This window comes from Apteryx rowi, unplaced genomic scaffold (assembly GCF_003343035.1).
Source record: "Apteryx rowi isolate R43461 unplaced genomic scaffold, aptRow1 scaffold_380, whole genome shotgun sequence".
In the NCBI taxonomy this organism is placed as follows: Eukaryota; Metazoa; Chordata; class Aves; order Apterygiformes; family Apterygidae; genus Apteryx; species Apteryx rowi.
Genome location: NW_020450308.1, coordinates 542,323 through 556,975, shown reverse-complemented (window position 1 = coordinate 556,975; position 14,653 = coordinate 542,323). Strand labels below are relative to the sequence as shown.

General features: G+C 34.5%; 1 protein-coding gene across 8 annotated transcripts in view; it reads right to left on the bottom strand.

Moving 5' to 3' along the window:
• MON2 (MON2 homolog, regulator of endosome-to-Golgi trafficking) overlaps window positions 1-14,653 on the bottom strand; it is a 78,769-nt gene that overhangs the window by 53,954 nt on the left and 10,162 nt on the right. For all 8 annotated transcript variants that reach the window (XM_026074189.1, XM_026074190.1, XM_026074191.1 and 5 more), the window contains 6 exons: window positions 9,714-9,777; window positions 5,223-5,350; window positions 4,239-4,370; window positions 1,521-1,650; window positions 880-977; window positions 80-205 (listed from right to left, as the gene is read on the bottom strand). In XM_026074189.1, coding sequence (XP_025929974.1) covers window positions 80-205; window positions 880-977; window positions 1,521-1,650; window positions 4,239-4,370; window positions 5,223-5,350; window positions 9,714-9,777 — 678 coding nt within the window. The remainder of the gene's footprint in view (window positions 1-79; window positions 206-879; window positions 978-1,520; window positions 1,651-4,238; window positions 4,371-5,222; window positions 5,351-9,713; window positions 9,778-14,653) is intronic.

Sequence of the window (14,653 nt, the reverse complement as noted above, 5' to 3'; positions counted from 1 at the left end):
TTCCCACTAAATTAATGAGGATTTAATTTTATTACATATGTCAGGAAAAATCCTAATTTTCCTTCCAAGAATTAATTACCTGTAAAAACACTTGTGGAAAGTCATTGAGGACTGACTCAAGAAGTTCAAGTCCAAATGTCCGGGTCATTTCTGTCATACCCACGAGCCAGTAGGGAGCATCAGCATTAACTAACTGGCAAAGATCCTTAGAAAGAAATACATTAGCTTTTACAGTCTCTTCACAATCCTTTACTGCGATAAAGTTTCCAAGTTTTCTGAGTCTACAACGAAATCTAAACTCACTCCCTTCTTTGTGATGAGTAACTGTCCACTTTAAAGTTCATTTTTCTCAAATACACCTTTTACATAAAATATCAAGCAAAAAACCTTTTTAACAAATTTTAAACTTTGGTTGTATCCTTTTAGTAATCATGTTCATTCCTGCTCTCAAAAATACCTCAAGAAAAGTGAATTTCATAAGTAAAAACGATTTTTATTGGTATAATGAATATAATCATTATTTTTCACTATATTTTCTACATTACAATGCCATACCAAACACAAGAAAAAAGACTGAACTATGGTGCAGTGTTTGGCTAAAGCAAAAAAGATCCTTGAAATTAATGCAGACATGCTTGCTTAGTTATTAGTTAACATTTATTTTAAAAACCTTTTCTAAGCCACTTTGTCCTCATTTTCTAATCATTCCTCTGGGATGTAACATTGCATTGCCAATTACAATAACTATGCAAAAGAAAACCTGAGGCTCTGGTTAAGGAGCTTATCAATATGCTGACAGAAGATTTTTGAAATTCCTTATAGTGGTAGAGAAGCATCCAATTATAACTGCAAATGTATAAGTGTATGCTCTGCAATTACCTGAAAAAGCATATACGCATCTTTAGCACATGGCTTCAGTGTACTGACAGATCTTCTGTTACTATTTCCTTGAACTGCAACTGGCTGTTCAATAGTATCTATGTAAAAACCAGAAATGAGTTTTGTGAACAAAAGAACTGTTCAAAATCAAGTACACGTTAAGTGTTCTTACAAACACAGATTCTGGAAGAATGGTCAAGTAATTCTTCCGCAACTTATCATTTCTACAGAAATAAAGGTTAGACTGAATATCAAAGTTCATGAATACCAAGCACTTAAAATAAGTGTTCTCTTCAGAACTATCACTAAGAGTTATTTCATACTAAGTGATCTAAATTACCTGCACTTTAAATGACTCTCTTGCTCCAAATTCCTTTGCAATACCAGCCTTAAGACCAGTTCTCACATTAAGAAAAATCTATTTGATATACTGATGTACAGATTTGGACCTACGGAATGGCTGAGGATTTCATCTCCTTTCTATATACAAGTACATGTATAAAAGACAATAAAAATTAATAATGTCTATTTTCTTTTAACATTTATGTACTTTTTTTACTGTCTATCTGAAAAAGATAAGCATTTGATGTGTGCCCAAAAAACAGGTTACCACAAGTGAGCAGAATAAGAAATATACCCACCTTTGTATCGTTCATCTTCAGCAACCACTCTCTCAAATACAACAGTAACTACCTGTCGCACTGTAGCTGCTGCCGTGTTATTTGTGATATTATCTTTTGTGAAGTGCAATCGAAAACAAAGTACAATTGCCTGAAAGAAAAGAATTTAATCTCACAACAATATATCTATCTTTTAGCCAAGAGTCAAGAACGCTGATTGGAGAACATTTTCCATTGTAGTTTGGCAAAAAGTTATCTGAAAAAATTTATTTAATCATTGTAAATTTGAAGAATCAGAGTAGTTTTGTGGATTGTCCCACAGAAAAATCTCTTTTTACTAATCCCCCCAAAGGTAAGCTAGAAATGGTATTAATGAAGACATTATGATGCACCTGTACAACTATAATCATCATACAGAGACTACACAGTAATCAACCACATAAAAAAACTTGTATTAATATTAATGTCAAAAAAGATTTAGGATTATATGGTTAATCACAGAAAGGTCAGGCAATTCCAAAGCTAAGATACACATAACCTATCGCTTCCTCTCCTGTATTACATCACAGCACTTTCACTACCACGTTGCCTCTGCTGCAACTATTCCTCTCTAAGGTGCGCATTTTCATGTGTCATTGGGCTGGCACAAACACCATCTCCCATTGGATTTGATATGACCTCTAGGTTAACCTAACAGCAATGCCTATTTTAAGGGCCTTTTCAAGAATGTTTGCCAGTAATTTTCTTAATTTCAATCAGTCAAGCTAAAAACTGCACAAGCAACATACATGTCTGCCTCAAACTGACTTTTTCCAGGAACCTTTCAACAAGACAAACCTTTCAGATATTTCTTAAAAGAAATTTCTACCTATTTCAGGTAGGAAACAAACAATCCATCATTTTACCCATGTTAAGGCTTACATTTGGTTCACCGAGAAACTCTAGTAATTCCACTCTAGAAATTTTACAGGATATCACTCTACGACAGGAATTAGGGGTTTTTTTTTCTTCCCCCTGTCAAAATCTGCCCTAATTTGACTATAAACTTCTGAAAAACACTAGTTTTTAATGTATTCTAAGGGATTTGTTAAAAGTCCAGCAATTAGATCTTCCAGTGATTCCATCACGTGAGCATGTTCTGGATCAGGATATATCCTAATAAGATACATCAAGACAAGATATCCTGTCCTATAGGACAGGAGAAAAGTGCTGGGAAAGACCTTTCCTAGTTATTCAGCACTGCTGTGATCACATGCTTTTATGTATGGTGTTCAAAAGGAGAAAATTTCAGGATATGAAAAGGAAGAAGAAATGAGGGATGCTAAAAAAGGTGTTTGGAAAGTGTTTAAAAAAGGCAAATGAAATGGGATGTAGATACCAAGAACCTAAGAATAATGGGGAGAGAGAGGGTACATGGAGGCAGAAAAGCAGAATAAATGAGGGAAGAGATGAGAAGCACACTGCTATAAAAGATATGGGATATGCAGAAGAGAAAGTTAGGGTGGACTTCAACAGACTGCCTCTCTCCAGAGCCTAGATTAAAACTTGATAAACTGCAATGTTGCAAGTCATTAGAGAATATCTGCTATCCAGTTAAAGACCGAGAATCCCACTTTCTAAAGTATTTCCATTTCATTCATCAAAATTTATGGTTCTGCCACAGAATACCTATTTTATGAAGAGTTACTATACAAGGCTGAATAGTTTATATGAGGATAAAGACTACAGAATTTAAGGCTTCCCCACAACTTTAGAAAGGAAAGGGAAATAAGGCTGAAGATAGAAAAAAAGTTCCTGAAACTAGGAATTCATTGCCTTTCACCCATTCATTAGAGAATGAAGGAAAAAACTGCAAACACAATAGCAAATAATGGAATAATATTAATCAAGCTGAGGTTGTGTAACACTACTTCGGAAACAGATTCAGTGCAGGGTGGGGTGCAGCTTCTCCAAACGCTTGCCTAGTGAAAGGTTACACTGTGCTATATGCTCTGATTTCTTCAGTTTGAAATCATACACAGAATAATTTAGCATATCAGAAGGATAAGCAATTGCCCAGCATTTTAATTTAAAATGCTCATTAAGTCACAAATTGATTACTGTGGAGGAATTAAAAGACAGATTAACAAAGAAGCTAAAAGAAATTCTGTTCTCAGAGTCTAGATATGAAGACAATATTGACATAACAGAACCAAGAAACCCCCCCCTTCATCATTTCCAAATGCTTCATATGTAAAATTTCTCTCCATTTTTCCTCTATGAAACCAGTTGCTATTGCAAATTGAGTTAAATTGTAGTTTTAGGAAAACCAGTGTAAGTGCTAAAAATATTCTTTTATATCTCCTTATGAAAATATTTTATACAGAAAGATATTTGTTGTTATATCATGCCTGTTAAAATATGGTAAGAGAAAACAAAACACAAATGTGCTGAGCTAGGAATTTTAAAGATCCAGTACTACTCTTTCACATTTAGAATGATTTTAAATATCATAAAGATAATAATTATTAGATGCACAGTACGCACATCAGTATATAGGTTTAAGCTACTACAGAAAAAACCCTGAACCTTACAAAAGATTTCTTCAGCAAAGCCATCATTTATGAATGACAGATATTTATTTACCAGTGGCCTCTAATGCAAGCCTCTTTTCTAAAAGCTGCCCACATTCTTTGGTATGACTGATGTAGCTGATTTAGCATATTATATGTACTATAGTTGGCACTAACAAATTCTTACCTTGGACAGCGCTTCATCATGCACAACTGTATTGGTTGTTAAAAGTACAAGAACTGTCTGAAGCAATTTAAGTTCTTCAAGACTATTTTCCATCAGTTGCCAAAGCATATTAATAATGTTTCCTGCTGCAGCCTACAAAGAAATTATTTTGTGCATACAATTAAGATGTTTATATACTGCTAAGTCATGTGTACGCATGTAAGAACAGCACTCTTGTAACTGAATATAACTGAATTTGACTGTTTTTCTATATCACAGGACTACATTTTGAATATAAAACTAATTTCATTGTCACAGGTGTCTCTAAATATTTTTAAAAGTTGATCTTTCAAGTCTAAAAGCTGATTTTTCTTTTTAAGTTGAGAAATCTCTTAACATGTAGTCCAAATAAAAGTCCATACTTTTTTACTTGAAAAGGTAGAAGAGACAGTACAAAGACATTTTACCCTCAAATTTCATCCATGACAGAAAACACTGCAATTTTACATTATGAAAGCACAATTGAAGATATATTTTAATAATATTACTTTCACAAGCTTCTTAACATGCTGTATATGCAGTACCACAAAAGATCACATGGCATTTAGGAAGGAAATGTAGCAGGAAATGTGTCTCCATTTTACATTATCTTTTAGAAGTAACATACAACAAATGCATCACAGACTAAATTTTGTGGATGCAACATTTAGTAAGTTTATCACAGACTATATATGTTCTGCTCCTGCAGTACAAGTATGCAAACCAAATGAGCTGTTTTGAATGTCATCGATTTCCCCGTCAAAGTTATTATTTTTCCTCACCACCTTTTTTAATGCTTAAAAAGAAGGTTTTCTTTTAAATTACTATTTTTCTAAAAGTAGATAAAAGCAAATTTTGCAGGCTGTGTTCATTATATTACTAACAGCCTCCTACAAAAGGGTGTTTACCTCCACTTAGAAGCCTGTATTTCCCACACTGAAATATTTATATGAACATTTATCTTACCTCTGAAACAACTTCATGGGACATGAGCCTTTGTATGGCTGCTAGACACAGCTGAGTGATCTTTGGTTCCTTTGTTCCACAACCCATTAGAAAAGGCTGAACTACCTCTGAGCTGTTTTCTTTCAATGCTTTTGAAAAGAGATATGGAAGCAGTCAATTTTCAGTACTTTGAAGAACACAATGCAAAATTTGTTAATCATCTCCATTAAGAACAATAGAAAAGCAATCTGCAGTCTTGGAAATCTGGGAGTTATTTTTGCACCAGAAGGAAAAGCCAACCGAAAAAAGATAACAGATTGCCAGAGCTCACTTCAACATTTGATCTGAATAAGTCTCTACTCCAAAACACCTTCTCCCTTACGCACTCTTTCCTTTCTCAATGACCTGCTTTTCACTGAGTGACTTCCTTAAAGCTCTCTCTAGCCTTAGAGATAACCAGTCTTAGACTGGCATCCTTTTCTTTCCGCTCTACTTCACCTCTGAACTGAATTCAAAAGTGACACAAAGTGTGGTACAAAGAGACATACCAAAGCACATGGCATGGGGGGCAACGGCTAAGCTAAATGCCACCACCAAACAAGGAGGAAAAAGAAACTGGGCTGTTTGAATCCTGGATACATACACCAGGCTGGGAATTTTTCAACCAGGGTTTTTGTGAGAAATGGCAGCTTATTAAAATGAAAGCTTTTCATGAGAAGTGACAAGTTTCATGAAGTTCTCGTTTTTTAAAAAAAGAAAAAAACTTCACAGTTAATACAACATTCCACAGTGACATTTTGAAAAGTTTTTCCCATAAAAGCAATTCAAGACATCCGAGCTAAACATCATAGAATTAAAGAAGAAAATATTTCTAAAAGATCAAAGCAAAGCATGATTCAAACCAACTGAGTGATTTTTTGATTGTGTGCAAGATTGTTGATTCATGCAAAATTTTAAGATTTTAGCTGTTCATTCCCATTTCAGATAATACAAATTTCCTCACGGTTGAAAATTCACAGTGTGTTCTTACACTGAATGTCTTTCCATATATTTTAGTCTATGTGTAATAAGAGAAATACATTTATGAAAATGTTTTACACACATTTCTAGAGCAGAGCTCTTACCACAAACAAACAAAATATTCTCACATAAAACTACAAGCATGATCAACTTCAATTTTATTTTGTCTGTTGAACGATTTGAGTAAGTTTGGCCCTCAAGCAGGGTTGTTATTAAGTACCAGAACTGATTTGAAGAAATAAAATGAAACAAACATCAAGTTAAGAGCTACAAAAATATATTTAATGACACTGAAGCACTAGCACACCATGAACAACTTGCTTTGAAAAGAACAGGCTAGAGTAGGTTACGGATGCCAATTTTTATAAGGTAATAGTTCTTAACACATAGGGTAATAGCTATTAACACACAGACAGTCCAGAGTTGTGTCAGTCTCTTCAGAGCCAGTACAGGGCAGCAGTTAAGTTGACAGAAGCTGACTGAGGACCAAATGCCTAATCAAAAACAATAAAAATGTATTCATTCCCATTAATGCAGACAAGTCACTGCCTGTTTAACACTCTGCTTTGATGTCTACAGTTCTTTTTAGCTACCAAGCGAATAAACCTCCTTTTAAACTGTATCAACCATCATTATTCTTCAATGAAGCATTCCATGATTTTCTCATTAAAAAATAAAAAAAAGGCTAGCAAATCAAAAAGTGGAAGTGAGTTGCCGTTTAAGACATATAATTTAAGTACCTGTTAATGTTTACATGTGAGCTAGATGTCTAAGCTCCCTTTATAGTCTACAGATACCTATTACACAGAGCCTACAGAGCCTAGAAACCTCATCATAAAGGATGCCTCTTACTCATATAAATTTCCAAATTGCCACCAAATTCCAATCATCAAGAACTAAACTCAAAAAGATATAACAAAACACTTATTCTTAACATAAGACTTAACATAAGACTCATGATAGAGTTCTGAAAGGCAAAAACGACAGGGGAATTAACATATAATGGGATAAAGAAAAATTGTAACTTTTTACAGTATCGTTCCTGTAATCCATTAAAAACAATCCCCCAACAGCATCTATACAAGCATTTTCATTATTAAGCTGAACAGTTTACATGCTTGGTAATCTGTACTACTGACTATTATATTAGCTTCAGTCTTAAAATACACGCAAGAATTTGCTTATATCAAGGTCTGCTTCCATTTTACTATACCAAAATTTTATAGAAAAAGAAATAAATGATACTAAAAAATAAATCTTTCATAATGAACCACATCACACAAGAAGTTTTTGCTAAAAAAAAAAAGACTTAGTACTTCATTCCATCAGCAAAGATAATAACCCTTATTTTTTTAAAAAGAACTTCTTTAGCAAAAGTATGAACTACCTAAAAACGGCACATCTTAGAGCCATGTGGAAATAACTTCTCACATTTATCTCCTGTGATCTGAAGCTCAAGCTAAGTTCTCTTTTAGAAGTACTGAAATCTTCATAAATAAATTTAAAAGCACATATAGACTGCCAAGAGTGAAAATTTTGAAACTGCTCAATGTAACTTTTCCAAGAGAAAGAAAGAAACTAGATCAACAACCTCAGAGTTCTGGCAAGTTAAACACATCTCACCAGATATTACAAACATACAGAAGTAATGTTATTTTAAGACTGCATCTATTTTCCAAATAATTAGTCTTACACAGTGCAATGCTTCAAGAAAGCGAAGTTCAGCTTATTTAAGAACGTGATATAATTGTTCTATTTCTGTGAAATGACAATGTTTCCATCAAAATATAAAGAAAAATCATATACTGATCAAAATTTATTTTTGGATATTTTTTAGAAAGCCTATTAGTTGCTCCTAAATTATCTAGCAGCCATATTTGCTTCACCAGATCTCACAATTAGAGCAGCCTTTTTCGGCTTTATTATTACTAAAGAATATATACCATCTTCTTCAAGAAAACTGTTAAATAGCATGTAGGAGACAACAGAGATCTGGATATTACCTTATCTACAAGATTAGGTTACAACTGACAGCTTAAAAAATACAAGAATCCATAAAGAATTGGGAGTGTTTAATGGCATTATGTTTAAACTGTAAAACATTAGGATAAGGTGCAGGCACAGTACAGGTTCCCTTCTGCCCCTCAATTTCTCCCTGGAAAAAAGTTACTGTCCTATTAGCAAATATCAACAAATCAAAGTAATTTTTAGGGCCTGATGTTATTTCAAACCTCATACCAACAAATCTGTGCAGTTTTTGGGTGAGTGAAACAAATACTAAATATATCTTAGTTTAAATCTTTCAAATGAAAATGCTTACAAAATTTGACAAACTACCAGAAAGTGTTCCTTCAAAAGGATAAAAGGAAAGACTGTCTATGTATGCCTAGAATCAATGATCTTTCACATCTCCTCACTTTGAAATGAAGAGTAAAAACTTGAAAACTTGCAAGATCACAAACCAGCTTTTAAAAAAAAATGTAAAGATCTTTACACAGTAATATTCCGAAGAACGCTGCTAGGTTCCCAGATGGCTTACTGGAGATCCGTCTAGTATGTTTGTGTATTTTGATGCATAGCTGACATTACCTGGCATAGTTTTCCCACTTATGTCAGCATTCATGACAGCAGTAAAAACAAAGAAAATAAACAAATAAAAAAGAGGCATTAAAGTGAAATATTGAGGGGAGGGGCTGCTATTTCAAATAATTCTAGAAAGTGCCTCCTTAACAATATTTAACTTACATATCTCAAAACAAGAAACAGATTTACGTTTCATTAAGTTTCATTTTGACCTTTCCAGTAATTTAGCATTGTAAGGATTTTGACTACAGCTGCTGTAGACACTCATGTATTAATACAGGGACATTCAAATTTGGCCAAGGGCTCAAACAGCAATTGGCAAGAAGCCTTCACTTTACATGCAATTTAATAAAGCTGAAGAAAGTTAAAGATACTGTATTAAGTGGTTACAAAGCTGCAACTCGCAAGAGATCTCTTGTCCCTCAAGGCAATGATACATCTTAAATTGAATGACCTTGTCTCAGACTGAGATGAATTTTTGCCTGCCAGGTACAAGTCTCCCCAGGCTAGACTCTGATGCTAAACATTCAGATGAGGATCACGCTGCAGAACTCTATTAGAGCACTCAACAACAGCTCTGGTGAATGTGGGCAGTGAACAAGAGGGTGAGAATTTGGAGTCTAAGAATTTCATTTTATTTTTCTATGTTGATGACTACTTTTGTAGAACCACCACTGAAAATGGAGACCTTCCTCAGCATCAGTACAGCACTAACATGAAATAGGAATAGCATAACGGATTTCTCAATATTACTCGATTTTTTGCTAGGTGCCAAAAAGTAAAGTATCATTGATACAATGCACACTAAAAAGTCTGTAGGATTATTACACAAATCCAAAACATCTTTTTAAAGTTCTGATCTGAAACCCAAATTTACTTTTCCCACTGCATTGATATTGAAATAATTACCTGCCAAGATATCAGTATTTCGTGCAACTATCGTTTTCACTTTTATTATTCCTGATTCAGCAGCCTGTAAGAGAAAAAGAACAATCAGTTTAGATGCTATTTCATATATCATTACCTGAAGAGAAACAAACACATCTACGATAAATAAAAATGCATAATCTCAGAGCAAAAACACTTTTGTGGTGTTTTCAGTAAGCAAAGTTAATGCAGCAGTGAAGTCTTTCTAGTTTCTGAAATTAATTTCCAGAATTCTACAGAAAGGCATTTATTCTGTGGTTCAGAATTTTCAGAAAACAAAAAATTTTCATTATATTACTTTCCAGTCCTATGAATGCAAAGAAAAATCACTAGTAAACAAGAAAAGTGATAAGTAGTTTTTATATGGCTTTAAACAGTAAAACAGTTACCATTATATATTATATCATCCGTCACATTTACCAGATCAAAATTCTGAAGATCTTGTGAATATCGGTAATTATATCATCACTTAATACTTCAGGGATGAAATCCAGTTAATAAACTAGATGTGGTACTCAACACATGAATTTCATCACTGTTCTTCCAGTCACCTAGTGGTATTTTCAGTTCTAAAACAAAGGCTTCTGCTAACAACGGGTACTAGAATGAACCCCATTTCCCCCTGGATTTTGTATCCTAATTTCCATATGCAATTAGCCCAATGCTGTAGCTGCAGTGCCATGTATAAGCTCTACAAGCGTTGTTCCCTGCCCACAGCCTCGGTTCCTCCCGACAGGCCACACCATCCGCAGCAGGAGTTCCTGCCTTGGCCCATAAGTGCTACCGGAGTTGCCAACAGCAGCACCCACTGCCTCTCCCATGGATGCCCTCTCCGCTGGCCAGGAGACTGAGTGTGGGTGTTGTGTGGCTTCACACACACAGGTTTTCCCCAAATCACAGGACACGGACTACTGGAAAATATTATTTTGCCAAATTTAAAAGTACACTACCACCTTTTAATTCAGTTTCATATTTCTGCATACTTTACGCACTAAGGCTTTCCACTTTTCCCCTGATTTTACCTTACTATTTAAGGAAGTATGACGGCACTATATAAAACAGATTAGAGAAGCAGACAATCTGTGGCAGCAGAAATGTGAAAGCGACAGTACATAAAATTCTACCATATAGTGACATTTCCCTTCCATCAAAACACTATTCTAATAAGATTTCCCAGAAACTCAGATTAAGATGAGTATAAATTTAAAATCAAACATTGTAACTGAGACTTCATATACATATTTTATTTCTCAAAATAGCTAAATTAGAAATAGAGAACTTCAATTTTCAACATTTTTGTAGTTCCCAACACAAATACAGAGAGATGAAGCACAGCCGTTACCATCATTACATTTGAATATATTTGTGAAATTTGGGGGAATTATATAAGCTTTGCTGAACACAGTGTTTCTACTTAAAAAATTGTGTAATACACACACACAGTGCCTGAACTGCCATACAACATGCTCAAATGAATGCAAATTGACATGCAAATATATCTTCTGCATAATTAAAATGAGGCATGTCGAATGCAGCTCTCATTTATTTTAATTACGTTAACTTAAAGTGTTGAAGTGTCTAAGTTTTAAGTCAATCCCTGTTCTGCTTCAGTTATAAACTGTAAGCTAATTGGGGGGGGGGAAGGGTCTTGACAAAACAAATTATTCCCATTAATTAATATGAAGGATTTGTCACAGTCCAAGTTCAATTATCTCCAAACTAAACCTCATCACATCTACTGGCAATTAATTTCTTTCTTGCCAGCAGTGCAAACTCAATCTGCAAAGAAATACTAAGCCTGCCCACACATGTGACATTCACACATACTGTGGCCTCTTTGGATGAAGAAAGAAAAAATAATTTATAACACATACCCCAGTTAGCTGTTTCTACACTGGCTTTATATAAAACAGCATACTTTTTTTAAAACTAAGGTAAAATAAAAGAACAACTATTAGACATTTTACTATCACTCTAAATACAATAAGTGTTTTTTTTCTTTCCTTACAAGATACAGGAAGTTCTATGATTATCTGGATTTTGCTTTGGTTTCTGTTTAAAATTCTAAATCAAAACGTTGCAATTATAAATTAATTATGTTGCACACATCCTAGAAAAAAAAACACTCAACTATATATGTAAAAAACAACTACATACGACCATTTACAAAAAATGACTTTCGTTGAAAAAATAACCAACAGAAAAAAATGAGACTATAAATAGTTATCTGGCTATCCTATTGACATCAATATAAAAGTGTATTTGGATAGCTTCGATTTAACTTGGCAGGTTAAAATGGGCATTAAGTGTACAGATTACATGAATTTGAAAATTACTACAGCACTCTTCAAGACATTGCTCCATTATAAAAGGATCTTATAAGAACACTAATCCAGGAGATGGCCAGTATCATACTGTACATTTACTGGTATAAATATGATAATCTACTTTCACATAAACAATATAAGGCTCCACGTTTTTAAAGCAGCTACCACTTTTAAAAGTAGTGTTATCAGAGTTTCAGTTAGCAGCACAGTAAATAGAAATAGTCTAATGAGCAAGTCAGAGCTCTTTGTTTTTAAAAAGAAGCAAAAGTACATAATTCCTGTGGAATTACAAAGCTCAAGTGTACCTGAAACCTTCAGTCAGATTTCTTATTCTGCTACTTTAATACCTGTGTACTGAACTGAAATAAAATACCCTGAACACACACTAGCCATTAATCGTTTGTTCCACATTTCTGCTGAAGTAATTGTAGCCTTCAGTTTGGGGAAAGGGAATCTTCAGGGAGAACAGACACTGATTCTCAGTCATAGCTCATAACCAAATCAATCTTCTGGATACTGGCAACAAAACAGTCAAAAATCTTGTACGAAACTTCATCACGGCCCTCTGGGTTCAAGCACTTGCCTCGTTATCTTTCTGCTTCCGTAGAACTTCCTAGATATTTGCTTATTACATGGAAATCACCCTTAATAGAAACCAAAGTAAAGCAAATGAAGAATTTATTTACAAAAATCAAGATATACACAGTGCAGCTGCAAAGCTTATAGAAAAAGTAAACTGAAAAGAAAGCTATGTGTAATACCTACCTCCTAGAGCCAAAGTGCCTCTTCCAGTGTACAGTCTGACAGTGAAAATGTTCATAGCTCCCTGAGAATTTCAGCCTACAGCTACATTATACACATATGCTGTCTTCACAAAATATGAATTCCCACATCCAGATCTCCTGTTTTTTACCCCACCTTTAATAGTTTCTCAGATCCAAAACTCTTCCCCTTCTCACTGACTTCTTAGTCCAAATAGGAAGGAACTTTAGTCTTCCGGTCATTAGACCTCCATGTACACTTTCCAATCTTGGAGATGTAAACGCTTGTGTAAGGCCAAAAGCACCAACCGCGAAACACAGACAGCTAATTACTGTTCAGGCACTCAGCTAACTCCAAGCAAAGAGTTAATCCACCCTCCAGAAGAATCGACATTTTCCAACAACTGGGTTACGTTCAAGTCCCAGAGTTAAATTTCCTAAAATATGTGCACACAAAATATAAAGATTTATAACTATATTATATTTAGGTATTAGGACAATTAGAGTATGCAATTCTACTGGTTACTGTTCAGGACAACACAATGCTAACCTACCAATATCAGAAGCACAGTGATAACTGAAGCTGAAGTGCACCAAGCCGTCTGTCAGGGAAAAGCCCTGAAAGCTCTCAAACTGAACTGCAGAGGATCAGCCTACACTATCAAAAGATACCATTGTAGCTAACTCCATGGTGATGACAATGTTGATGATGATACTTGGCAGCTCAAGAAAAGAATGGCCAGAAGGAATAACGGCACAGTGTATACTTGAATATGTAATTGTGTAATTATTTAGGGCAAAGACATCACAGACCCCCCCACTGCAACGTGGCAACGCATACGGACATGCAAGCAAGGGGCCACAGGCTTGACTGCGATACGATCTGACAGCACATCAGTTGCTCCATGGTAATTCCTATGGACTTGCTCTTTCTCTGGGCTATGTGAAAGAGCTACCCTTTTTTCATTGAAAAATAATAATATAGTTACTAACTTTTCAAAAGGGAAAGACGACACAAAATTCTAATACAGAAAATCTTATTTACAAGTGACCCTTTTCAGGAAGTGAAAAGAACATCCATTATCTTTACCATAGCCACAATTTTAAAAAGGTGTTGAGCTTGCTGATCTTCAAAGGGACTGGTACCTCTCAATTAGGACCAGAGGCCAGAACTTCTTTCTTTTTTTTTTTTTTTTTAAACACCAAGAGATATTCAACAGAACAGCAGGCCTGAGCTGAAATTTCTACTACGGATTATCTAATTCAAAAAAATATTTGTGTGTATGATCTTCTAAATGGGATAGTATTGTTACCAAAAAGTAATAAAATCAAAAACTTCCACCACTAATGTTTTAAATGACCATTTGCATCTCAACTAAAAGGTCAGAGCAAATTGCTACCTCCAGAGATATTAAAATTGCTGTAAGGTTTGCTGTTCTTACTAAGTAAGCTTTTGATTTCTCTCTTCTAAAAAAGAAAAGCATTCAGTACTTTCAGGAATAATAATCTGTGTTGTTATTTACATCATTTGTAAACTTTTTACTAAGACTGGATCTTATTTTTTCTATTCATCATTATTTGCCTTTCCAACTGGAATACTAAACCTATATCCAATAGTTTAGACAAGAGATACTCTAAAGTACAGTTTCACTTCATACTTGTTCTGGTGTGCTTTGCAAAAGCACACTACAAACTATTACTGTACTGCAGAACTATTCTTTGGAAAAGGCCACACAAGCAAAAAAACTTCCACACTAAATCAGTCCCATGAAAGTACTCAAGTATAACACATCTGTGTGAAAAAGGGCTGTATTTTTTATCTTCTTCATCAGGA